The 27,419-nt window shown below is 38.8% G+C and overlaps 2 protein-coding genes across 8 annotated transcripts in view; both read right to left on the bottom strand.

Annotated features, from left to right (window-relative positions):
- ZC3H13 (zinc finger CCCH-type containing 13) overlaps positions 1-16,404 on the bottom strand; it is an 81,136-nt gene extending 64,732 nt beyond the window's left edge. For 6 of the 7 annotated variants that reach the window (XM_043993037.1, XM_043993039.1, XM_043993040.1 and 3 more), the window contains exons 1-4: positions 16,351-16,383; positions 12,082-12,204; positions 11,647-11,756; positions 5,987-6,098 (exon numbers count right to left, since the gene is read on the bottom strand). In XM_043993037.1, coding sequence (XP_043848972.1) covers positions 5,987-6,098; positions 11,647-11,756; positions 12,082-12,198 — 339 coding nt within the window. In that variant the 5' untranslated portion in view covers positions 12,199-12,204; positions 16,351-16,383. Of the gene's footprint in view, positions 1-5,986; positions 6,099-11,646; positions 11,757-12,081; positions 12,208-16,350 lie in introns of all 7 variants that reach the window. The other variant, XM_043993038.1, reaches the window with a different exon arrangement.
- A 1,342-nt stretch (positions 16,405-17,746) lies between these two features.
- The window catches only part of CPB2 (carboxypeptidase B2), a 62,605-nt gene continuing 52,932 nt past the window's right edge, over positions 17,747-27,419 (bottom strand). Inside the window, exons 9-11 of the mRNA XM_043990590.1 lie at positions 24,912-25,114; positions 24,670-24,757; positions 17,747-18,257 (exon numbers count right to left, since the gene is read on the bottom strand). Of these exons, the coding sequence (XP_043846525.1) occupies positions 18,073-18,257; positions 24,670-24,757; positions 24,912-25,114 (476 nt within the window). The 3' untranslated portion in view covers positions 17,747-18,072. The remainder of the gene's footprint in view (positions 18,258-24,669; positions 24,758-24,911; positions 25,115-27,419) is intronic.

Genomic DNA, 27,419 nt, shown 5'->3' with positions numbered 1-27,419 from the left:
CCACAAACCCCACCTTTAAGCTATCTCAGAGGTAGCCGGGGGAAGGTCTCCCTTTCCAGAGATGTAGCCAGGAAGAGAAAAGTCAAATTAATAAAAATGATGGCTATAATACCACCTTTTAAAGTAAAGGCAAGGGGCAGACAGTAGTAGGGAAAAGAGCAATCAATTGGACTATTGTTTCACCTGAACTTTGAAGGAATGACTAAAAGGCATATAATCAAATGCTTATGACATTCCATGCACTGGGCATTTAATCTCTGGTGATACAAATACAGAAGTCTGTTGTTACAGTCAAACAGTTTATATTTTAAGAGGTAACAACATATATAGGAAATAGGGAAGTGGTGGCCAACAAGGGGTGTTTTCTTCAGGGAAATCACAAGGATGATGAGTGAAGTCAGTTCACACTGGTGAACTCTCACCAATCAAGTCAAGAAGTGAATTGTCAGTTAAGAGGTTAAGGCTAGAACACAGCAACAGGGCATGAAGATGAAAAGGGATTGCCCATGGAAGAACAAACAGTTTTGGCATAAAGGATAAAAAAATCAGCTTAGAATGAGAGAGACACCATGCCATAAAAGCCTTGAATCTTATCTTCTGCTCAAGCCTCAAGAAAAACTTATAGCGAGTGGGCACACACACACACCCACAAAAGCATCTTGTTGGGTACCTCCAAGAGGGCTGAAAAAAATCCCTTTGTATTTAGAAGTAGACACTGAAAGCTTAAAAGCCAGACATTGACTTTTTTTCATAAAAGTATTTTATTCTTTTCCAGTTACATGTAGATAATTTTCAACATTTGTTTTTGTGATTTCTAGTTTCAAATTTTTCTCCCTCCCCCTTCCCCAAGACAGCAAGCAATCTGATATAGGTTTTATATGTACAATCACTTTAAACATATTTCTGTATCAGTCATGCTGTGAAAGAAGAACCAGAGCAAAAAGGAAAAAACCTCAATCTGCATCTAGATTCCATAGTTCTTTTTTTCTGGATTTGGAGAGCATTTTCCATCATGAGTCCTTTGGAACTATCTTGGACCATCATATTGTTGAGAAGAGTCAAGTCTATCATAGTTGATCAATACACAATGTTGTTGATACTGTGTACAATGTTCTCCTGGTTCTGCTCATCTAACTCAGCATCAGTTCATGTACATCCTTCCAGGTTTCTCTGAAATCCGCCTGCTCATCGTTTCTTACAGCACAATAGTATTGCAATACATTCATATACCACAATTTGTTCAGCCATTCCCCAATTAATGGGCATCCCCTCAATTTCCAATTCCTTGCCACCACAAAAAGAGCAACTATAAGGGGCAGCTAGATGGCGCAGTGGATAGAGTACCAGCTCTGGAGTCAGGAGGACCTGAGTTCAAATCTGGCCTCAGACACTTGACACTAGCTGTGTGGACAAGTCACTTAACCTTGATTGTCTCCTCCCCCTCCCCCCCACAAAAGTCAAAGGAATAACCACCACCACACCAAAAAAGAAGAAAAAAATCCTTCAACTATGAGGCAGCTAGGTGGCGCAGTGGATAAAGCACCGGCCCTGGATTCAGGAGGACCCAAGTTTAAATCTGACCTCAGACACTTGACACTCATTAGCTGTGTGACCCTGGGCAAGTCACTTAACCCTCATTGGCTCCCCCCCCACCCTTGCAAAAAGAACGGCTCTAAATATTTCTGTACACATGGGTCCTTTTCCCTTTTTTATGATCTCTTTAGGAAAAAGACCTAATAGTGGTATTGCTGGGTCAAAGGGTATTCACAGCTTTATAGCCCTTTGGGCATAATTCCAAATTGCTCTCCAGAATGGTTGGATCAGTTCACAATTCCACCAACAATGCATTAGTGTTCCAATTTTTTCCACAGCTTCTCCAACATTTATTATTTTCCTTTTTTGTCATATTAGCCAAACTGATAGGTGTCAGATGGTATCTCAGAGTTGTTTTAATTTGTATTTCTCTAATCAATAGTGATTTGGAGCATTTTTTCATGTGGCAATAGATAGCTTTGATTTCTTTATCAGAAAACTACCTGTTCATATGCTTTAACAATTTCTCAATTGGGGAATGATTTGGAGTCTTACAAATTTGATTTAGTTCCTGATATATTTTAGAAATGAGGCCTTTATCAGAAACACTGGCTATAAAAATTGTTTCCCAGCTTTCTGCCTCCCTTGTAATTTTGGCTGCATTGCTTCTGTTTGTACAAAATCTTTTTAATTTAATGTAATCAAAGTCATCCATCTTGCATTTCATAATATTCTCTATCTCTTGTTTAGTCATAAACTGTTCTCTTTTCCATAAATCTGAGAGGTAAACTATTCCTTCCTCTCCTAATTTACCTATGGTACCACCTTTTATGTCTAAATCATGTACCCATTTTGACCTTATTTTAGTATAAGGTGTAAGCTGTTCATCTATGCCTAGTTTCTGCCATACTATCTTCCAGTTTTCCCAGCAGTTTTTGTCAAATACTGAGTTCCTATCCTAGAAGCTGGAGTCCTTGGGTTTATCACAGTCCGTTACTTTTTTTTTTTTTTGGGGGGGGGGGGGCCGGGTAATGAGGGTTAAGTGATTTGCCCAGGGTCACACAGCTAGTAAGTATCAAGTGTCTGAGGTGGGACTTGAACTCCAGGTCCTCCTGAATCCAAGGCCTGTGCTTTATCCACTCCACCACCTAGCTGCCCCCCAAACAGTCCATTACTAAAGTCATTTACTACTGCATCTCCTGTGCCTAACCTATTCCCCACTGATCCACCACTCTGTTTCTTAGGCAGTACCAAATAGTTCTGATGACTGCTGCTTTATAGTAAAGCTTCAGATTTGGTACAGTTTAGTCTACCTTCCTGTACATTTTTTTTTTAGTTCCCATGATATTCTTGACCTTTTGTTTTTCCAGATGAATTGTGACCCTGGGCAAGTCACTTAACCCTCATTGCCCCGCCAAAACACACTCACACACACACACACACAAAACCCAGATGAATTTTGTTATTATTTTTTTCTAGCTCTATAAAACAATTTTTAGGTAGTCTGATTGGTATGGCAGTGAATAAGTAAATTAATTTAGATAGAATTGTCCAGACATAGACTTTCAAGGAAAGACAAAAGACAAAAAAAGAGGAAACAAAAAAGGTAGCATGTAAATATATGGAGCAAAGAAGCCCAATTTCAGGTCTGGCTCAAGTTTAATGTCACCAAGAGTCTTAAGAACCCTCTAGAAAAGCTCAAAGAAGAGACCAGACACATTTGGCTAGAACAGTTACTGGGGCAGCAGAGGCAAAAGTCCTGGTGGCTATTAATTCCTGTCAACCATATTCTTTTTCCTCTATTCTATTCACAAGGAACAAATCCTAAACCAAGCTTCAAAAAATACATTAGCAGTTGAGAAGGAGAAAAGGGAAGGGAATAAGCTATTTATATGTTACCTACTGTGAGCCAGACACTCTGCTATGTATTTTACAAATATTATCTCATTTGGTCCTCACAGGAACCCTAGGAGGTAGGTACCATTATTATTACCATTTTACAACTGATGAAACTGAGGCAAATAGAGATTAAGTGACCTGTCATGGGTCACAAAGCTAAGTATCTGAAGTCAGATTTGAATTCAGGTCTTCCTGACTCCAGGCCCATAAGCTCTATTCACCGTACCATATAGACACTTAGTGAGGAGTAAAAGAAGACACTGAGCAAAGGTGACCAAATGTCTCCTACTAACATCATGCTAGTAAATTAAGGAGCATAAATGGTTAGTAAGAAGTGTATTTCTGTACACTGAGGGTAAAGCTTCACCAAAAAATTAGGCTTGGCACAACATACTGCTGGGAAGAATGGCAACTTAGCACACAGGATTTATCTAAGTTCTCATTTTAAGAATTTTATTAACTATTAGGTTATATCCAAAATGACAAGATTTTAGCCTTCTTCTTTTTTTAATCTCAAAAATGTCTACAAACAGGGCAGCTAGGTGGCACAGTGGATAGAGCACCGGCCCTGGAGCCAGGAGTTCCTGAGTTCAAATCTGGCCTCAGACACTTAACACTTACTAGCTGTGTGACCCTGGGCAAGTCACTTAACCCCAATTGCCTCACCTAAAAAAAAAAAAAAGTCTACAAACAACTATATAAGGTGCCAGACTCAAATGCAGAATGAGATATACATTTTTGGACATGACCAATGTAGGGCTGTGTTTAGCTTGCCTATACTTTTTTTTTAACAAAGATCTGTTTTGGTTTCCAGTGGGGGTGAGGGATTTGAGGGAGAAAATGTTCATTAATGAAAAAAGTAAAATAAAAGTAACATCAACCCCACCATGAAGCAAAAAAGCCATACTAAAGTCCACAGAATAACAGGTAGACCTATTATATAATCCCGCCATGCTGGTACAAAAATGCTATCACTTTCATAAACATTTAGATGTGCCATCATAGGTATAGCCAAAAGGCTGAGCTAACATTGTCATTTGGAGATTCTATGTTTATGAAAAGAGCTTTCAGGTGGTACTTTTCTATGTGTTCCCAATATACAGGACACCTTCTAGCAAGTTTTAAGAAGCAGTTTGGTTATTCTGTAAATTCCTCTTCTGCAAAAGAAGCCCTTGAAGAAAGCATTCAACAATTAATGTGATCCTTTATAAAACTGAAATTTTGATATTTAAAGCTAACATACAACAGAATATGTGCCAGAGTATGTGCTCTGCATTGGGGATACAAAAGCAAAAAGCCCCTAGCCTCAAAAAGCCTACAGTCTAGCTAGAGGAAACATCATGCACAAAAATAGCTACATACAAAAAGCAAGACACAAAAATTAAGCTTGCAGGGGAAGGTGCTAGCAGTGAGAAGGTCCAGAAAAGGCTTCATAGAAAAAGTGGCACTTACACAAGTTCTGAAGGAAATAAGGGATTCCCAAAAGACAGAGTTGAAAAGAGAGAATATTCCAGGTATGTGAGAGAGCCAGTGAAAAGGCAGAGAGCAGAGAAATGGAAGTGTTGTGTGGGAGGAACAATCAATGCCAGAATGGCTAGAACTGAGTATATGCCAAGAAAGGTAGGATGGGGCCAGGCTGCAAAGAGCATTAAATACCAACAAGAGGAGTTTATAATTCTTCTTAGAGATAAAAGAGAACACCTTGATAAAGGAGAATCACTTTGGTAGCTTATGTGCAGAATATGGACCAGAATAAGGAAAGACCTAAGACCGAGAGACTAATTAGGAGACTGTGCTACTTCAGTGAGGGATGATATAGGTCTCAACTACAATGATGGCTCTAAGAGTAGAGAGAAGGGAATGTCTGCAAAAGAGTTGTGGAGTTGTCAAAACAGCAAGATATGGCAATTAATTTGTTATCAAGGGTGAGGGAGAGTGAGGAGTCAAAGAAAACACCAAGGTCATGTAACAGAGGTGACTGAAAGAATGAATACAGGTTAAAAAAAAAAAGAAGAATGAATATAAGTACCTTCAACAATAATAAAGAAGAGAAGAAGAGAGATGAAATTTAAGGGGAAAGATGAGTTCTATTTTGGACATGCTGAATTTGAAATTCTCACAAGACATCCAGTTTTGAAACAGACATTTTTTGATTTAGAACTGGTCCTTGGCACAGCTAGGTAGCACAGTGGATGAAGCACGGCCCTGGATTCAGGAGGACCTGAGTTCAAATGCAGCCTCAGACACTTGACACTTACTAGCTGTGTGACCCTGGGCAAGTCACTTAACCCTCATTACTGAGCCACCCCCCCCAAATCTCACCTCAGACACTAGCTGTATGACCCTGGGCAAAATCACTTAACCCCAAATGTCTTAAACATCCAAAGCCATCTCCAGTCATCCCGATCTATATCTTGCCACTGGACCCAGATGACTTTGCACAGCCCTCCCTCACTTAAATCCAATTCAGCGCAAGTCATGACATCACCCAATGTCATGGTCCTCTTCAAGAACGAAGGACAAACATAAAATATTTGAAGAAACTTGTTCCTACCCTAACTGGTGAAGATGACTCCTCGGTATTTCGCTTCTGAGGCTCTGTTTCCACATCTTGCCGCTTATTCTTCATCCTTTCCCTAAGATCACCAGTGGGTCTTTCGGGTGACCTGTATAATTTAGAAAAAGAAGGGAAGAAAATATTATGTGATATGACTCAGAGAAATATCTAGAAAATTCACTCTTAAATATGAATGCTTTCAAAGTATTTCTCAAGTTTGGGAAAATTAATCCATGTAATTCAACTTTACAAATATAGGGAGGAAAAGCAATATTCTCAATACCATTCAAAATATACATTAAATATTTAGTTTGGCCAGACATTATTAAATTAGGTAGGGAATAAGTATTAGATATGGAAATTTGGAAATGAAAATTTGGCTTTTCCCATCTTCATGCTGAAAGGCCAATACTATTGGGTCTATTAAAATTAGTCAGTCATCTGGCATATTTACTTTGCTTGAGACCACTTTGTCAAAAAAACTCAAGGAATAAAACTGAAAAATGGAGTTAGTGAAACAACATTATAGTTAAGATATGGAAATTATTCCTTCACAGAACCATCAACTTAAAAAACTTGCTAATATAGCACATCAGCAAACAAAGACAGCAACAACTAATAAAAATAATATATATCTTAAGTCAAGCAAATTTCAGAAACAGTGATTTAATTCCAGATAAGGAACTGGGGAAGAGGGACAAGGGAAAACAGAATTGAAAGAAATGATTATGTATCTGTGTGCACATACTAATAGTATAAACAATGTATAATATACATCTTTTGATTTTAATTTATAAAGTTCAATTTATTGACAACAATATTAGTCTACAGAGTACAAGCAAAAGAAAAGGAAAAAGGAAATGTATCACTTTTAAAAACATTCCTGGGGGGCAGCTAGGTGGTGCAGTGGATAAAGCACCAGCCCTGGATTCAGGAGGACCCAAGTTCAAATCCAGCCTCAGACACTTGACACTTACTAGCTGTGTGACCCTGGGCAAGTCACTTAACCCTCACTGCCCCACCAAAAAAACCCAAAACCATTCCTGGTATTCTTCTGGTACAAGGGAAATAAGTAATAATCATCACCACTCTCCTAATGCCAAAAATTGCCTGAAAAAACCTATAAACTAATTACAAACGACATGTAAGTCAATCTAAGAGGCATTCAGGTTAGGTGTCCTGGGTAATGATTTAAACTCAGATCACAAATCACTTAACAAATAACTAAAATTAAAGTCATATTTGTAGAATGTTTTTATGTTAGAAGAAAATATTAGCAAGATTTTAAAAGGTAGCATGGTATATGTAGTAGATTGAAAGCTGGCCTCCAAGTCAAAAACACACTGGTTTTCAAGTTCAGGCTTGTGACCCTGTACAAGTCACTGAAAACTTTAATGCCTCAGGCAATTCCAATACTTTAAGTTGAAAAACAAGCTTCCAAACCTCACTGGTAGAAAAAAGTTCCTAACTAGAAATTTGATGTCATGTTATTAAATATATATTTACAGGCGTCTTTGTTCAAATTTTTAAGTAGTTCTAATATACTGACATTAAAAAGATGCTTTTGGGGGGCAGCTAGGTAGTGCAATGGATAAAAACACCAGCCCTGGATTCAGGAGGACCTGAGTTCAAATCCAGCCTCAGACACTAGATATTTACTAGCTGTGTGACTCTGGGCAAGTCACTTAACCCTCATTGCCCCACCAAAAAAAAAAGTGTTAGTTGGATTTAAAAAAAAAAAAAGATGCTTTTGATCAATCAACAGCATTTATTAAGGACTTACTATGTGCCAAGTGCTGTTCTTGGCATTAGAAATACAAATACAAAAGACAATGGTTGCCCTCAAAAAATTTATATTCTACTAGACATCATGATAATAGCAATTCATTTTTTACCACTAACAAGTTCTTAAGTGCCTTAAAGTAGTTTTTTAAACAGGGTATACAGAGCTCAGTTTTCTATACAGAGGAGGTATCACACAAATTATCTGCTAGAATATTAAATTTGTGCAAAGTAAATTTTCCCTAAGTGTTATTTTTTATTGAACTAAAACTATTTCTGCCAGACACTGAGGAAGAAGAAAAAAAACAAGGGGGGAAGGAGGAGAGAAGAAAAAGAGGGAGAAGCAAAAGAGGTAAATTTCAACTGTAACACAGCTTTCAGAATCTAGAGCTTCGACATTCTAATCAGTGAGGTCACTATTTTCTAGACAGATAAATTGCTTATTTTACCTTTTAAAAATCTACTTCTAGGGGGCGGCTAGGTGGCGAAGTGGATAGAGCACGGGCCCTGGAGTCAGGAGTACCTGAGTTCAAATCCGGCCTCAGACACATAACACTTACTAGCTGTGTGACCCTGGGCAAGTCACTTAACCCCAACTGCCTCACTAAAAAAAAAAAAAATCTACTTCTAAAAAACAGGAATGATATACTTATTACTCTGAAGAGGTCATGCAGATGGAAACAGTCAAGGTAAAAATAGTAAAACTTGAAGTAGCTATAGGAAGGCAAGCCCACATGGACCTTTAAACTAGCCCTACAATTCTGGAAAACAATTTGGAATTATATGAGGGGGGAAAAGTGACTAAACAGTTACTATCCTTTGACACAGCAATCACACTAGTGAGCATATTCTCCCAGAAGACTTGAAAAAGAAAGGTCCCATAGACCGTAGCTTCTTAAACTGTGGGTTGCAACTATAACTGAATGTGGGGGGTCACAAAAAATTAGGCAACAGTAAAACATTACATATACCTACTTTTATATACCTATATGCCCGGGGCCATGTAAAAATTTCTCAGGCGAAAAGAAGTTGAGAGTGAAAAAAGTTTAAGAAGCCCTGCCACAGACAATCAAAATATTCCCAGAAGCATTTTTGGTAATAGCTAAAAACTATTAAAAAATTATATGCTCATCAATTAAGAACAGCTGAACAACCTATGTTAAGTGAAAATAATGGAATATTATCACATTATAAGAAATGACAAATGAGGAATTGAGAATATCACAGGAAAACTTTTATTAACTAATGAATATAAGTAATGACTGCAATAATATAAATTAAGACAACACTAAGACAGATGAACTTGAATTAAATGCAATGTTCAAGCTTGGTCCCAGGAGACATGATGAAATACACTTTCTTCTTATAACAAAGAGATGTAGAACTACATGTCCAACATGTTGAAAAGACATGAGATCTTGTCACTGTCAGTTGGTTTCGTCTAACTGTTTTACTTTGTTACAAGGGAGGGAGGGCTAGCGGAGGAAATAGGATATTGAGAAACGAGTGGTGAATGCAAAAAAAGCATCAACAAAACTAAGAGAACATTAAAATAAGCTTTATTGTAAAAGTTATTGCCTCTATCACATGGTTTCTCACAAGTTTCAGAAACTGCATTTGAAAAAATATCTGATTTTGGGGCAGCTAGGTGGCGCAGCAAAAAAAAAAAAATCTGATTTCCTTTAAAATGTCTCTCATGATGCTTTATTTTATTAAAATTAAATTTATAGGCTGTGCCAAAGAGAAGGAAAAGGCAGTGGACTGCTAAATGTCATTTTCCTGTTACTATATTTGGGGCATTCTGAATAACTAAGGATTAAATAATTGTTACAAACTAACTTTAAAGTGTAATACTGTATCTTTAGTACTATTTTTAGATGCTTTGAGCATGTACGTATTAACAGCAGATATAATAAGGACCTGGTGTCAGACAGATGAGTTCAAATCTAACCCCAGATACTTATTAGCTTAGGGCCCTGGGGTAGTCACTTAACCACAGTTTGCCTCAGTTTCCTTATCCATAAAATGTGAATAATAGTACCTACCTGCCCAGGTTGTGGTCATGATCAAATGAGATATTTGTAAAGTGATTAGCACAGTGCCTGGCACATGGTAAGCACTACATAAATGTTAGGTGGTGTTAGAAGTTCTGAAAAGGCAAAGCATATAATTCTAAAAAAGAAACTAAAGAGAATTGGACTCATGAATATTTTTAGTACTAGCATAGTTATTTTAAAGCTTTACTTTCTTTAATTCTGTAATATTTATTTAAACCATTTTCACCATTTCTTACTGATCAGTGGCACTAATTTATAGTGTTTACAAAACTACTACAGAAGTATTTTTGTTTTTAAAAGTTATAAATAATTCCCTTCTCACCAAAAAATGGTTAAACAACAAAAATCAAATTCTTGGGGCGGCTAGGTGGTGCAATGGATAAAGCACCAGCCCTGGATTCAGGAGTACCTGAGTTCAAATCTGGCCTCAGACACTTAACACTTACTAGCTGTGTGACCCTGGGGGCAAGTCACTTAACCCCAATTGCCTCACTTAAAAAAAAAAAATCAAATTCTTGAGATTTTGCTAACTCCTACTAGCACTGCCTTAAGGTATTATTAAAGATATTATTAATAAAAGAAAGATACAAAAAGTCCACAAAAGAACTACCAAATATAAATAAATAAATGAACCAGTTAATGTAAGTTATAAGTTATTTAATTTGGATCCACATAAGCCCTATTTCAAAGCTAATGAAATAATACTATGCAAGATGTTTATTAAAAACATTTCATAAGTTTAATGTGATTGTACATATACAACCTATATCAGATTACTTGTTGTCTTGGGGGGGAGGGGAATGAGGGAGAAAAATTTGGAACTCAAAATCTTATAAAAACGAATGTTGAAAACTATCTTTACATGTAACTGGAAAAAAATTAAATATTCTTAAGATTGGAGGAAAACCATCAAATAAAAAATTAAGCTCAAAAAATGGGGGGGTTTGGGGGGGTGTAATAAACATTTTTATTTAGAGTTTAGAGCTCCAATTTTTATCCCTCTTTCCCTCCATCCCCTCCTCCCTCTTTGAGGCAGAAAACAATCCAATATGGGTTATACATGTATGGTTGTTATGTAAAACATTACCATATTTGTCATTTTGTACAAGAAAATTTGATTCAAAGAAAAAAATGAAAGAAAGTAAAAATAACATGCTTCAGTCTGTTCCATCAATATCAGTTCTTTCTTTGGAGATGGATAGTATGTATTGTTAATAGTCCTTTGGGATTGTCTTGGATCATTGTATTGTTGAGAATAGTCAAGTTATTCACAGTTCTTCATCAAATATTGCTATCTCTGTGCACAATGTTCTCTTGGCTCTGCTCACTTCACTGTACATCAGTTCATAGATGTCTTTCCAGGCCTTTCTGAAGTCATTCTGCTTATCATTTCTTATAGCACAATAATATTCCATCACCATCATATACCACAGGTAGTTTAGTCATTCCCCAATTGATGGGAATTCCTTTGATTTCCAATTCTTAGCCACCACAAAAAAAGCTGCTATAAGTCTCTTTGTACAAATAGGTCTTTTTCTCTTTTTGGGAATGTCTCTGGGATATAAATCTTGCAGTGGTATAGCTGAATCAAAGGGTATGCATAGTTTTATAGCCCTTTGGGCATAGTTCCAAATTGCTCTTCAGAATGGTTGGATCTTCAAAAAAGGTTTTTTAAAGATCCAATATAAACATACCAATTTTTTAAAACAACTTTATAAGAGTTTACTGCTCTTCCTTCCCTACCCACCCCCCAAAACAACTCATCAGATTTCCTATTACATAAGACAAATGTTGACATTTTTTTAAAGCTAAATTTACCTTCTATAACTGCTGCTATAGCCTTTGCCTCGAGGTGAAGGGCCATGTACGAATCTACATGTGTTCCCATAGGGACAGTTGCCAGTCTTCAGCCAGTTACGGCACTGTGTCTAAGAGAAAGAGATATTACTGGATGAATTCCATGAAATTTTAGTAACAAAATGTCTAAGGGACAAAAGCAAAATAAGTCTAATCATTCCAGCTAATCTGACAACGTGTTCTAAAAGTAATACAAATAAAAGGTAAATGAGGAAAAAGGTTTATAAACATACTAATTTTTCCAGTTCTTTTCAAAAGGTAATTCAAAAAATCTACCAAAAGACAACTTTATGAACATTCCTATATTAAAAGCTAACAGCTCTTTGCTAAACCAAACTAATACTCAATATTAGGAATTCCAAAAGGACTATCGTATCTATACTGCTAACAACTCACCTCAGCTGTATTTCCAGTGCTGGGTCCAAGTCTTTCAAATACACTTGGTCTTCGAGATGTGCTATCAGATATAGTCTTGGTATTTTCCACTGTGACCTTTCTTCTAATTTTTGACATCTTGTACTACTTTAACCAAAAAAAGAGACAAAAACTGTAAAATACTTTGGTTTTAAATAACTAAAAACTATTACACTGGGTAAAACTGGGAAGGGTTTACAGTTGAGATCAAGGATGCACATGTAAATTCAGGCAGAGATAAAAGGTGCAGAGCAGAGCATTTTGTTTTAATTTTTTTTTTTTTTAGTGAGGCAATTGGGGTTAAGTGACTTGCCCAGGGTCACACAGCTAGTAAGTGGTAAGTGTCTGAGGCCGGATTTGAACTCAGGTACTCCTGACTCCCAGGCTGGTGCTCTATCCACTGCACCACCTAGCCGCCCCTATTTTGTTTTAATTTTAAAGATATATTCTATATAAACAAAATTTGTGCTAGTCAAGTTAATATGGTGACTGAAATTTTATTTTCTCCTAAGTTTTTTTTAAATCATCTTCCTCTGTTGAAAATGGTAATATTGTCTCAATAACATAAAAAGCAAAAGTTTTGAAGGAAAAAAGCTGTCTAAGATTTTACATTCATCACTATAAAATTTTGCAGAACATTCTAGCTTGTCAAGATTTCTTTTAATCCTGTTATTTCTCCAATGGACCTGTGATCTCCCCACTGACAGCTTATGCTCCAAAGGATCCTAGATTTCATTCTCAGGAGATATCCATGCCTGCCAATCCTGGAAGAATTTTTGTTCCTCTCCACCCAAAAATTCCCCCATCTTTAAATTCTCTTGATATCCTAAACATACTCAATAGAATCAGTGGTTATCTTTTATTCTTGCCATTTTTGATCATACATTCCCTTGATGACATATTTTACATCGGTTCTACATAATTATTATTTGTGTAACATGCAACACAAAATCTATTCATAAACCTTTCTACTGCCCTTTGAGTAATCCTTGAGACTTCCAAAAGTGTACTCCTCCATGACTTATGGACCTACTGCCCACTTTATAATCTTCTGAAGGCCCCAGGGGTTGACTTGCCTCTTTCCACACTTACAGACAACTACTTCCCAACAGTTTCTTTCCTTTCCTGGCCCTTAGCTAAACAAAAAACAGTTTCTTAGTTTTTCTTCCCCTAATAGATTTACTGCTAGAAAGGATATACAGAAAAAGCTCAAAATGGTTTAACTTTGACCTTTTTTCCCCTTTATACTTCAAATACAGAGATACACAAGGTAGTAATAATGGGTTTTTAGATACACATAGTACCAAAGTAAGTTTCTGAAAAGCAGATGAAAAACATCTAAAATCAATAACTCGGCCTGGGCAAAAATGAAACAAGGTGCTGGGATAATGACCAGTAGGAAAGAGGGAAATGCCAGATACCAAATACGGGATTTGCCTTTCTCTAGTATATTCTAATTCTTCTTAATTTGAGTACCAGCCCTCTCAATTACTTTCTGTTTATCACTTGCTTTGCCTATATTTGTATGTAGACTCTCATTAGACTATAAGTTCCTTGAGGGCAGAGGCTGCTCTTTTGCTTCTCTTAGAGATCCCAGCCAATAGCATAGTACCTGGCACATAGGAGGCCCTTATAAATGTTTACTAACTGACTGCTGCCAGGAGGTAAGCAGGACACAGGTTGGGGATTCCAGGCCTCATTAAGGAATTATGGGATAGGACAGGAAAACCTCCAAGGGCAGAGAAGGTAAGGAAATTTGGGGGGCTGCCCATTGGAAAATCATTCCCAGGTGGCTATTTCTAAGGCATTTTATAACCACAAAAATCAAATGTCCTCAAGTTTTATTATTGCAACCTAACATTTTTTATTTTGCATATAAAAGATAAGGGGCATCTTGAAGACACAGAGTTGAACAAATAAATAAATATTTTCCTACCAACCATTTTCATATATACAAGACAATAACTCTTCAGAAGTAATACATAACTTCTTTTACCTATCAATCCAAAGAGACAACCTCTGTTCAATAATTCAAATTAAATTTAAACTGTGTCCCTCTTGTCATCAGTTTTCTATACACACTTCTAATCTCCTTACTCTTCTACCTGTTCATTACTTCCTTCTTCCATTTCTTATGTTATTCATCCTTTCCTAGGTGGGACATCAAGACCATTTCTTCCATATCAATTTATACCTTTATTTCCAACTATAATAAATAAAGCAACTTCCAAACCTTTAAAAAATTCTCACTCATAAAGGAAAATGGAAAAATATACTACTAAGTATAATTCTCCTTTACCCTCCAGACTAAAGGAAAATGCAATTAAGCCAATAAAATAGACATCTTACACTCAACATCTCCAAAACTGAACTCACTGTCCTTGTCCCAAACCAATTCCCTTTCAAACTTCCCTATTACTGTCAAGAGCACTAAGATCCTCACAGTCCCTCAGCATTGAAACCTTGGTGTCATCCTCATTTCTTCATTCTCTCATCTTCCATATCCAATCTGTTGGAAGGGCCCACAGATTTTACCTTCAGAAAATTTCTCACATACACGCCCTCCTTTCATCCAATACATTTATGTAGTAGAAATAAAACAAACCTCTAACCTTTAAGTTCATTAATTGGGGTGGTCAAGTGGCTCAAAGGATTGAGTGCCAGGTCTGGAGTCAGGAAAACTCATCTTCCTGAGTTCAAATCTGGCCTCAAACACTTACTAGCTGTGTGACCTTGGGCACATCACTTAACCCTGTCTGCTTCAGTTTCCTCATCTGTAAGATGAGCAGGAGAAGGAAATGGCAAACTACCCCAGTATCTTTGCCAAGAAAACCCTAGAAGAGGTCACTAAGAATCAGACAACTGAAACAACTGAACTAGAAAAAAAATCTCTAACCTAAACTTCACTAATAATCAAAATCCCAAAAAGTATAGTAATAGGAAAATCAAATAAATCAATCAACTTGTATTAAGCACCAGACACCTGCTAAGCACTAGGGATACAGGAAAAAAGAGTCTCTGCCCTCAAAGAGCTTACCTCCTAATAAGCAACACAAAGCACAAAAAGTAGTTGAAAAGCAGAGGGAAGAGGGAGAGAGGGCATTTTACAGGATGATGAGATGATCCCATTAATGAATTAACTTGGGCATGATGAAGTCTGAGAAATCCTGAGATCATGCAGTCAGTTGTTCTCACCTGACTAAGAATATACTCATAATGTCTATGCCATTATATTGGTAATTTTTATACTTGCTTTTTTGGTAGGACCTGGGATTTCACTGGTATTGGGGAAATTCCAAGTAAGAAAACTTTGTCTACTGCTGCAGTTCTATAACTTCTTGGCAAATTATAGTCTTATCCAGCTGCCTGTGGCACTGAGAGATTGAGTGACTTGCCCACAGTCAATCAGTCTGCATGCCAGAGGTGGGAATTGACCTTTCTGACTCCAATGTAGTCTAGGTCTACCTCCAGTAGGTCACACTGCCTCATTAAGACAAAAGACTAGTGGTTTTCATTGGCTGCCCTCCTGCTTTAAAATTCTTTCCCTTTGCCTGTTGACTTCCCTGGCTTCCTTAAAGTCTCAGCTAAGTCCCATCTTCTGCAAGAAGCCTTTCCCAATCCTTCTCAATCTCAGTGCTTTACCTCTGAGATGTTGGCCAAGTACATAGTTGCTCCCGCATAAGTCTGAGTTCTTTGAGAGCAGGAATTATTTTTTTTGCTTTTTCTTTGCAGATAGATATGTGGTCTACACTCAGCACAACTCCTAATGGCCATGATAAAGGTTGACAGCACTGCCCAGTTCTACGAATGGAGAACCCAAGTACGGACAGGAAACTTCTTTTTATTCTCGGTGCTTATCATCTCCATTTTACAGACGAGGAAATCCAAGCAAACAGGTGAAGTGAACTTGCCTGGACAAATTTCTGGGGCTGGATTTGAACTCTGGTCTTCCTGAGTACTGACCCTGACCATCTGTAGAGCTGGAAAGGACCTCAAATGCCATCTCTTGCAAACCTGTCATTTCACAGTTGAGGACACTGAAGCCCAAGGGAGAAGAGGAGGCTTGCCCAAGGTCACAGAGGCAGTAAGCATCCAAGGTGGGATCTGAACCCGGGTCCGGCCCGCTTTCCCGGCTAGGTGCAGCCAAACCATCAGTAAGCTCCTGCCTCCGACCCTCCCTCCCTCCCTGCCTCCCTCCCGCCGGGCCGGCCCCGCCCCCTCGCCCACACAGACGTAAACACGGACATTTACCTCCGCCCCGAGCTCCCTTCGAGGGCGCTCCCCGCCGCCCCCGCCTCCTCCGCCGCCTCCGCCACCGCCACCGCCTCCACCCCCGCCACCGCCCCGAGGAGCGGGGGAGGCGACTCCCTGCCCACGGCCCGAGCCTCGGGAGGAGGAGGAGCAGCGTGCGCGGCTCCCGGGAACGGACCCTCGGCTCGCGGGGGCCCCCGGGGGCTGCTGGGAAACGGAGCCCGCCCGCCGCTTAGCCAGGGTCAGGCAAGGGGTGGAAAAGCTGGGAGAAGAGACGGGCCGCGGCGGGGGGGAGCGGGAAGAACAGCGGGCGGAGCAGGAGGTGGAGGAAGAGGAGGAGGGGCAAGATGGGGAATGACTTGAGGAAAGACAGAGAAGAAGCCGCCGGGAAGAGACGACCGGGCCGCGCAGATTCCCCTTCGTTCCGTCGCCGGAAGCCGAGAGATCACTGGACCGGGCAGAGGCAGTTTCCGGCCACTGGATTAGTCGTCAGTGCGCAGGCTCCATTCGTCACGGGCACGCCTCTCGCCTCCCCTCCCCTCCGCCGGATTAGTCGCCCGTGCGCAGGCGCTAGTCATCACGGCCACGCCTCTCTCCGTGACCGCGCCGCCTCCGAGACGAAGCAGAGAAGGGGCGTGTCTGTGTTAAGCAGAGGTTCCTTTGGGCGGCTTAAGAACCTCTCGTTCATTTTTACACGTTTACGGAGCCAGAAGGCCGATTTCTTTTCTTTTCTTTTTTCCCATCATAAAGTTTCTAACAGGATGCATACTACATACTAAAATGCTACGTTAATTCTTATAATTTGTTTCATTCACTTAACAAATATTTATTGAAGAGTATTGGAGAAGGTTCTAGTCCTGTCTGCCGCTTATACTAGCTGTGCGATCTTAATTGAATTCAATAAACATTAAACATTAAATGCCTACCATGTGTCAGGCACTAAGCTAAACGCTGGGGGTACAAAAAGGAAAAGACAGACCCTGCCCTCAAGGAGCTTACAATCTAAAGTCTCTTCCCTTCTCTCCAATTCAATCAATGTTTTCCTCATCTCCAAAATGAATAGTTTGGGCTCCAGGGCCCTTTTCAGCTCTGAAATTTTCTGTGTAATGTTGTCTCTTTGCAAGTGGACGGTAGCAAATGTCTTTCAAGACTGAGTCCTACTGACCGAACAAGGCTGAGAAAAACATCTTGAATTATATAATGAATGGGGCTTTGATGTCTAGAAGACCTACATTCAAGGAACTGCCTCTGGTCTCCTACTAGCTGTCTTGTCTTGGCTGAATTACTTCAGTTAGAAAAGTTTCCACAGTAGATGTGGGTCACACAGATAAAATAGCAAATCTAGATCACTATCCACAACACACGCCCCAACAAAATCTAAGACGGAAGAAAGTAATATGTTGCTTTCTTTTATTTGAAACACAGGAAGAAATTTGTTGAAAGTTTGGACCAAAAGTGGATAGACACTGACACTTTTTGTATTTGATGTAACATTTTCAGTCAACAAGAACATGCTTTTTAAATTACTTATAAGATAAAACTTTAGATACTGTGTTACCTTGGTCCCGTCCTTAAAGAAGTAGCATTTATGTTGACTATATCCCTTTGATAAAAACCTGAAAGGGTAGGAAATCCCTTTATCTAAAATAGTACTTCTTTTTAAAATCTGGCAAAATAATTGTGTACTGCTATCATGAAATCAGTTATTTGAAATGGGACATATTAAGTTTTACGGATGACATGAGAAGCTATTGTATAGACAGCCGAAAAAATTTCTGTCACTGTTGGTCTGATAAAACGTTCTGGAAGCAAGAATCCATATTGGCCTTTATCTCGAAGTTCAATAGTAAAAGAATATTTGATGCCCATGTCATAAGCCCAGTCATCTGAACCTCCAGGAGATAAATCTGGAAAAATATGAATAAGTTAATTATTATATGAAATGTAGGTGTCCCAGAATAACTGATTTACATAATGACTATTTTATGACCTCAAATGCTCCCTGCCAAAAAGAAATGTAATATAATTAAGGGATTCTTCATTTCTGGAATGCACTCCCTGCCCCCCTTGCCTTCTCCTCTGAATCCTTCAAAATTCCCCTCAGGTGCTAACTCTCCTAAGTGAAGCTTTCCTGATTCTTCCAACTCCCACTTGTGAGAGAGCTTGTTTCCTCCTCAAACTATGTTGATATATTTAACTTAGCTGTAAAGAGGAAGCACTTAGTAAAGGTTTATTTAATCAAATTATAACTATGTGCACACAGAGAGGCAGGATTTTATACTGGATTAGACAAGAAGACACTTTACTAGCTATATGACCATGGGGAAATAAATTAACCTTTTTATACATCAGTTGTGAGGCTCAAATGAGAAAATGAGTTTTGTCTTTTTAGCCATGGTACCTGGTGACTAATAAATGTTGACTTGAATGCAGCATCTTTCTTACCTCCCTTCAGGTTTATAAACTTAGGATGGACAGAAAGTAGCACCAGTCAATCATGTGACAATATGGGAAAAGCACTAGACTGGTAGTCAAAAAGACCTTGATTTGGGGGGCAGCTAGATGGCGCAGTAGTAAAGCACCAGCCCTGGATTCAGGAATACCTGGGTTCAAATCCAGCCTCAGACACTTGACACTTACTAGCTGTGTGACCCTGGGCAAGTCACTTAACCCTCATTGCCCTGCAAAAAAAAAAAAAAAAAAAAAAAAAGACCTGGATTTGACTGTTAGCCCTGGCACTTAGTAGCTATGTGACCTTGGGCAAGTCACAAGCTTCAGTTTCCTCATCTCAACGTAGAGATAATAAATTGTTTAAGAAGTGCTTCTCAACCATAAATTCTTCAAATGATTTTACATAGTGTGAACACCCCGTCTAAATACAACTTCTCTAGGTGTGAACTTGTTTGGCTGTGATCCCATTTGGGGTTTTCTTGGCAAAGATACTGGGGTAGTTTGACATTTTCTTCTGCTCATTTGACAGATGAGGAAACTGAGGCAAACAAGGTTAAGTGACTTGCCTAGAGTCACACAGCCAGTAAGTGTCAAGTGTCTGAGGCCAGATTTGAACTGGGTTCCTGACTCTGTGCTTGTATTCCAACCACTGGGCCCCAGATATGGACATACCTGCTTTAAGTTCAGCCTCTCTGTAATTTAATAAATGGTTCTGAGTTTCTATGGCAAGAAAGAAAGAAAGGAAGGAAGGAAGAAAGAAAGAAAGAAAGATTTCATCTATCGATATTTATTAAGCTCCTTCTATGTACTAAGCACTCTGCTAAGTACTTTCTGCAGCTGGCCTGGGCATGAAGCCTCTCTCATTTAGCCAAGCTAATCTTTAGACAATAGACAAGGTATGTCAACGGTTGGCACTCAAAGCTTTCCAGTTTGTTAGGACCCACTAGAAATTGTCTCCATTCATATAGGCTGTGAGAACATAGATTCCCCTTCCCGAAACAATAAAGCATCAGAGTAGGACCTTCAGCGGATGAATAAAAAGTCAATATTAAAAGTCCATATAAACGCAATTTGTTGCCACTATGAGTTTTTAATCATACTACTTGTGAATGGAGCAAACAACGTTACTACCTCACCTCTCCTACTAGAGAATGATTGTTTTTAGTGTCATTGAATCAGCTTCAGAAATGGCCATGCAAAAAAAAAAAAAAAGGATTGGCTATTATTAACTTTATTTTTAAAAGTATAAAGAAGCCAAAGGACCTGGGAACAACAGCACCTCATCCCCACAAATATCGCCAGTCTTGCTTCTACACTGCCCTCCCCACTCCAGTTGTCATCCAGGAAAGCAAGCCTCATGGATGCGGACCTGGTAACTGACTCTGTAGCCCCACCTTCTCAATAGAGACCCAGAAAAGAAAGTTCTAATGCCAAAGTCCTTGGCACTGTCCGATGGTTCAACATCTGATAGAGTTTTACTCATGAAAAAATATACTCTAATGAGGACCTTGGAGCATATCCAGATCACCTAACATAAAGGCTTCCTGATTTTCCTATCATATTCCCCTACCACTGGCTGGGAGTACCCTCCTTGGATTGGCTGCATAAACAAAACAGGCTGCATCTTTAAAAACTGGCCAAATTGAGCCAGTCTCTCTTTTTTCCTGTGCACCTTTTCCTGCTGTATCCAGAGGGCAAAGACTGCAGTTGACCCTCATTGTGGATATCATGAACTGAACTGAGGAGGGAGGATACACCCCACCCTCTTCCTTTTACCCCAGCTTCAGCTCTGAGAATTGGGGGTGGGGTCCTTCTTAGTTTCATATGCCAGCAGTAATCCCCACCAGACCCCAGAAGTTGTAATCATAGTGACCTTAGAGTCAGAATTCCAAGCAAGATGTAGCAGCCAGGCAGCTCAGCAGGAAAGATTAGAAAAGCTGGAGTACCTGGGACGCAAGTCCTTGGGAAGGAGGGGGCTAAACTTGGAATGTAGGACTGTGGACTCCCTAGGAATTAAGCTAAGCTATGAACTTAATCCTTTTCCCCTCCCCAAGATGAGGTTGAAGGTAGAATTATGTCCCCCTATGTTGGGGGAATGAGTTTATATGTTTGTGATTATACCTCTTGAAGTAAATATTCCTTTGTAAAAGCTAAGCGATAAAGTGGAACTGGGGTGCAGGGGAGACCCCTAAATTTAGGGGAATATCAGAGGTGGGGGCTAGAGCCAATAGCAGAGAGCCTAGATACCCCTTAAACCCCTTCAGTGTACTAGAGAACCCTGGTGGAGGAGTATCCAGTATCCAGTAAAAGGGAAAAGGGCATGTTGAAGTCATCTGCGTGATGACAAACAAGTCTTTGACTTTTCTTGTTCCTTACTCCTGAACCATATTTTCCAACATATTCTTCACCACCACCCCCTATGCCTACCTTTGAAAATTGTCTTGTACCAAAGAATATGTTGATTTAATTTGGAGGGTCTTATTTTGTTCTTCCTAAAATTCCACTATCTCTTCATAACAGATATCAGTACACAAGTTGCAATTATTTTCATAATGGTGCTGGTTTTGCAAATACTTATCATGAGCAATGCTATGAAAGATGACCAAATGTCCCAAGAAATTATTTTTCTTGCTATCTTTGGACAGGTGATAAAAAAAAACAAACAACTCCTTTCTTTCCCTCTCCAAGGAAAATCTGGGAGCCATCTCCCCATTTAACTTTACCTCACTTCTATCTTCTAGCAATTATATCTAGAATATTAAGAATGATATGACTCATTTCCTCCAGAAATATGTTCACTTGCTCTTTGGATAAGACTCTCCCATTAAAAGTTGCAACAGCTAAATTGTAATTTATGGATAGCCTAAAAATTATGATGCTTGCCACTCTCTGCCTCCTTTTCCACTGCTCTACCACCATCAGTATAGAAAAAGGTGGTGGTACAAAATTGAGAGCCATTGTGAAATTTTCTTTCTTTCATAGGTTACCATGGCTGATGAGTTATCTCTAAATGGCCTCTCTTCTAGGGTACTTTTAATGAGATTATCTTGATGTGATAAAAGGAAGCTAGGATTAAACATGGACACTCAAGTAGTGATCTTCCTGAAATTCTATTAGTTGATTCTTAAGTGAAATAACATGTAAAGTGATTTGCAACCCTTAGCTACTATATAAATGTATTGTTGTTATAGTAGCTAAGTTGATTAATTTAATTGGGAAAGGATATTGATTTGGAGGAGTTAGATGCTGAGCTCAGGTTTCAACGTGTACAGTTTTAGTTGTTATTGGGACATCTAAGAGGAGACATCTTTGGGGGACCCTAATAATTAAAGGCTTGGAGGAAGATGAGGAAGCAGTAAAAGAAACAAAGAAGGCTGGAAGAGATGCTGGTGCTGGTGGTGCTGATGGTTATAGTAGCTAAGACCTCCTCAGTGATTGGGGATTCTTTGCCTTAGAATCAATATATCTTGAAGAGACCCAGCCATTCACTTTGTAGCTCATCTACAGTCTGCTCCACTTTCATACCATCTGTCGGGCCCCAGCAAGTACTCCACTCTCTTAACTATCCCATTTCTAGCTCTAATTTATGTTTTGTCTCTCCCTATTCAAAGGCAACGTCCTCAAGAGTAGAAACTGTCTCATTTTCTTTTTTTTTTTGCAGGCAATGGGGGTTAAGTGACTTGCCCAGGTTCACACAGCTAGTAAGTGTCAAGTGTCTGAGGCTGGATTTGAACTCAGGTACTCCTGAATTCAGGGCCGGTGCTTTAACCACTGCACCATCTAGCTGCCCCCCTGTCTCGTTTTCTTAATTTTTGCATTCCCAGCACTTAGCATAGTGCCTGGCACATAGTAAGTGCTTATTAAAAGGTTTATCTAGCTAGCTACATCTAATCCCTTTTTTAACCACCTTTAACCACTCCAGTGAAAGGTTTTTTTTTTTTTTCCTCATGATTAAATCCAATGGTCTCTTTCTAAGTTCTCATTTTTGGAGGGGGTGAGAAAAAGGGCCTTTCAACTGCATTTTTCATTACTAATGGCATTTAGTACAGTGGTGTACACATAGCAAGCATTCAATAAACACCTAAGTAAATAGTTGACTACAATCCATCTTGAAATTTTGTCATTGAAAATCTTCTCCGGCTCTCTCTGTTTCCTTTATTGCTTCCTCATCTCCCAATGTCCCAATAACAACTAAAACTGTGCATGTTGAAAACTGAGCTAATCATCTAACTCTTGGAGGATATCCTTTCTCGATTAAACTCACCCAACTTCCACTGAGCACCTTCTGTGTGCAGAGCACTATGCTGGTATATGTGCTCCTTAAACTCTGCCCCCAACCTTTTCTTTCTAATGCCTCCTAACATCTTTCCCGTCATTTGGAGGGGGGGGGGGCAGAGCAATGAGGGTTAAGTGACTTGCCCAGGGTCACACAGGTAGTAAGTATCAAGCATCTGAGGCTAGATTTGAACTCAGGTCCTCCTGAATCCAAGGCCTTTGCTTTATCCACTGCCACCTAGCTGCCCCCTACTGATATACATCTCAATAGTCCTTGTCTGGGAACTTCCTTCTCCGTAATTTTGCTTAATTGCTTGTGCTGGTAATCTCATCTGACCCCTATATAATATAAACCTTGTAGAGACTGGACAGGAAGTCTCCTCTTCTTCCCACTTTCTCCTTTACCAAATGACCAAATAAATTTCTCTCTAAAACTATTTCAGATTTTGGGGTTTGTTCTCATGACTGACAGTGATTATGGAACACTAACAGTAATGCTCCTCTGTGGGAAAGCAAAAAGTTAATGCCACAGAAGCTTAGGCTTCTAAGGCAATTCAGGGCTACGTTGTGGAGGCCTTGAACACTAGGCTGAGAAGTTTGAAGAACAGCATCTCAGAGAGTGTTAAGCACTCTTCATTTTGGTACCTTAGTGTACTCCTGCCATTGCTCCAGTGTGGACTTTTACAGTGTAGAAAACTGCTCTAAGTGCTTTACTCTATTTGATAACTTATTTATGAATGTTACACTTACTTGTATTATATTACTCTCTGTTGCAGTCATTTTAGAAACAAAAATTTGGGTGCAGCTAGGTGGCACAGTGGATAGAGCACTGGCCCTGGAGTCAGGAGTACCTGAGTTCAAATTAGGCCTCAGACACCTAACACTTACTAGCTGTGTGAGCCTGGGCAAGTCACTTAACCTCAATTGCCTCACTAAAACAAAACAAAACAAAAAAAACAAACAATAAACAAAAATTTGCCTGTGCTATTTAGTAACATCTATCTATCTATCTATCTATCTATCTGTACACTATATATCTATATACATACACATCACATGTATATGTATATATTTTATAATCACTAAATAGCACAGGTTACTATACATCATACTAATATATATTCACAATTATAGTGTATGTGTATCACTATATAGTATAGATTATTTTTCTGCTTCTAAAATAACTGCAACAAAGAAAGATATAATGTATAAATATATATGTGCACATATACACACCTGTATATATAGTTGCTATATATAATATGTATATAATACATTGTATGGAAGGGGAGAGACAGTGAGAGAAAGAGTTACTACATAGCACAAGTGAAGTTTCTATTTCTAAAATGACTGCAACAGAGAGGAACACAACATATATGATAATACATTCATAATATATTATATATGACATGTAATCCATATGGAGAGTGAGAGAGTTTAAGGGACAGAGAGAAATATACTCTATACAGTATATAGATTATATAGAGATAATTTATATTATAATATTTAATTGTAGTATATTATAATATAATATTATATATATGCTTGTATAACAATTGACAGTTTTCAAAGAGCTTAAGAAATAATACTTACAGATGGTTTCTGCACCAGGGCCATGTTGGTAATAAGTATTTTCATTAACTCTCTGAATAGCTTGAGCTGCTTGGCTTGCCACTAGAGACTGAAAATAATAAGATATGGGATTTTTGTTAGAGCAAAGTCATAATAAGCAGAATGGTAAAAATGGTTAGTAGAGGGCAACATTACATTTCACAGTTTTGAAATATTTCTTAAAATGTAAATGAGAAATCAATTTTTTTTCAAGTATCACTTACTAGTTCTTCATGGTCTTTACTTTTGCTAAAAGTGTAGGAATATGGAAACAGCACCATCTGAGAGTATGAATGCATAGTTATATATGCTTTAATGTGATTCAGATTTCTCCTGAGAAAACTAGCTACTGCCTTGACTTCTGGTTCTGATTCAGGATAGGGTCCACAGTAAATTTCTCGGCATGATGAGTTCGATGCACCTACCTCTGGAACAAAAATCATAGAGATAATCACTAAAAGATGCCAAAGAAATGGATTCTTTTGAATTCTCAAAAACCATTGTCAGTTATAGCCCCACCTCACTCCACCACCACCACCCCCCTATCTATGTCATCTTCTGAAGTCTATGGTTTACCTCTTTCCCCCCCCCCAGGGCAATGGGGGTTAAGTGACTTGCCCAGGGTCACACAGTGTCAAGTGTCTGAGGCTGGATTTGAACTCAGGTACTCCTGAATCCAGGGTAGGTGCTTTATCCACTGCACCACCTAGCTGCCCCACTATGGTTTACCTCTTTAGAGAGATGGTATAAGAATCACTGGGAAGAATCATATTTCACCTATGGTTTCCATTCCAACTAGCTTATCTCTCATACTTGTCAAATTTTGGGCTTATAATTTTTTCTGGAATATAGTTGTTTTGGTAATGTAGCAATATTAAGTTTTAGAGGAGTATAGTAATATTAAGTTTTAGAGAATGTTTTAATTTTTGTTCATATTATATTTTTCATGTGTAACAACTAGGATTCTGAATTCCCTTAGACATGTTTTTAAGAACTCTCATTGTTTGATTTGATTATTGACAAAGCTATTTTAAAGTTGTGTTAAGCTCAATTTTATAGGAAATTTTCCTGGCTGAGTACCAGCATCCACACATCCACCCCTGAAAAGACTTCCATTCCATGACTACACCCAGAGGACATCCCAAGAATCATCTAAGAAGAGACTTCCAAAGACTTAAATGGACATTTCCCTGTTTTTCTTTTCCACATTGTAAACACTGTTTATAATGTCCACTTACTAAAGAGGAGTGCCCCCTACAGTTTTTTCTGCTTGTGATGTCCACCTGCTAATAGGGGAGTGCCCCCTTTAGCCTTTGTCAATGTGTCGCTCAATGTCTTTTTCTCTCTTTTCATTCCCTTTACTTAGTTAGTCATAAGCATCTGTAATGTTATTGCTTCATGTGAGGAAACCGTATTTCTTCACTTGAACCAAGGGGGGCAGGGGGAGGGGGTAGAACTGTAACAATTGGAGTGATGCCACCTGCTGGAGAGTTACTGTAGGAAAGCTCCGCCATGAGAAGAAGGCATCTGAGGGCAAGCCATGTGGCTTGGAAGGTCAGTTCCTTGGCATCAGGAAGTAACGTTTGATGTTTCCAGTTTAGACAGGAGGCTTCTGGGAGGAGGAAGGAAGCGTTGGGTCCTTTTTGTTCTTGACCTTGCTATAGCAGGTCGGATGATGGGGTCTCTTAGAAATAGTTAGATTTTTACCTTTCTCTCTGATCATTAGATCCTAATGCTCTTTAATAAATACTTAAAAGTCTAAACTCTTGCTAAAGCTTCTAATTTATTGGCAACCACTCATTATATTTTTAGACAGTATAGCTAGATAGCAATTTTACAGTAATAAATGCTAAAACTGAAATTTGAACCTAGTTCTTAATGACTCCAGGTTAAGTCTTTCCAGTTTTTTTTAAAAAGCACTATAGGGGCAGCTAGGTGGTGCTGTGGATAGAGCACCGGCCCTGGATTCAGGAGGACCTGAGTTCAAATCCAGCCTCAGACACTTAACACAAGCTATGTGACCCTGGACAAGTCACTTAACCCCAATTGCCTCACCCCCCCCAAAAAAAGCACTGTATTTGGAGTTAAAAGACTTGGATTTTACTATTGTACTCATGGACAAATAATTCAACCTCTCTGAGCCTCATTTCTCACATGTGTTAAGTGGTATAATAATATTTGTTCTGACTGCTTCATGGGATTATTTTGAGAATCTGATAGGATAATGTATTAACATGTTCTGAAAATTATAATTGCTATAAAATGCCAGTTATTATCATTTCTGTATGTCCATGTAGGCTGACTCAAAGCCAGGAAGGCTTTTTGTTAAACATATATATGTAATAAAAGCAGAAGTTTGGAACAAATGAGTGAGATGGAGGGCAATGTGTCATACTGACTTCACCTGGCTTTTTTTTCCTTCTTGCCTTCTCCACCTTAATTTTCATGGGATACTCAAGCAACTGGGCAGGAGTGGGGCTAAAGGAAAATCATGGTGCCACAAACCCATGTAGATCCTATGAAGGTTCTTTGGCTGAGTTACTGGAAATGGGTTTGGAGGGAACTGAGTCCCCATAAGGGGGCAAAAAGATATTTACAAAGACCTTTTTATTCTAAGATAGACATAGATTTGGGACATGCATGTGGCTCCAAATGACAAAAGAATGTTAGTTCAAAGACAGATAAGATGGGGGGTAGGAGAATGGTCTAACTAGCCAATGACTCTGGGTTAA

Source organism: Dromiciops gliroides, chromosome 3, assembly GCF_019393635.1.
Source record: "Dromiciops gliroides isolate mDroGli1 chromosome 3, mDroGli1.pri, whole genome shotgun sequence".
In the NCBI taxonomy this organism is placed as follows: domain Eukaryota; kingdom Metazoa; phylum Chordata; class Mammalia; order Microbiotheria; family Microbiotheriidae; genus Dromiciops; species Dromiciops gliroides.
This window is presented reverse-complemented; position numbering and strand designations above follow the sequence as displayed.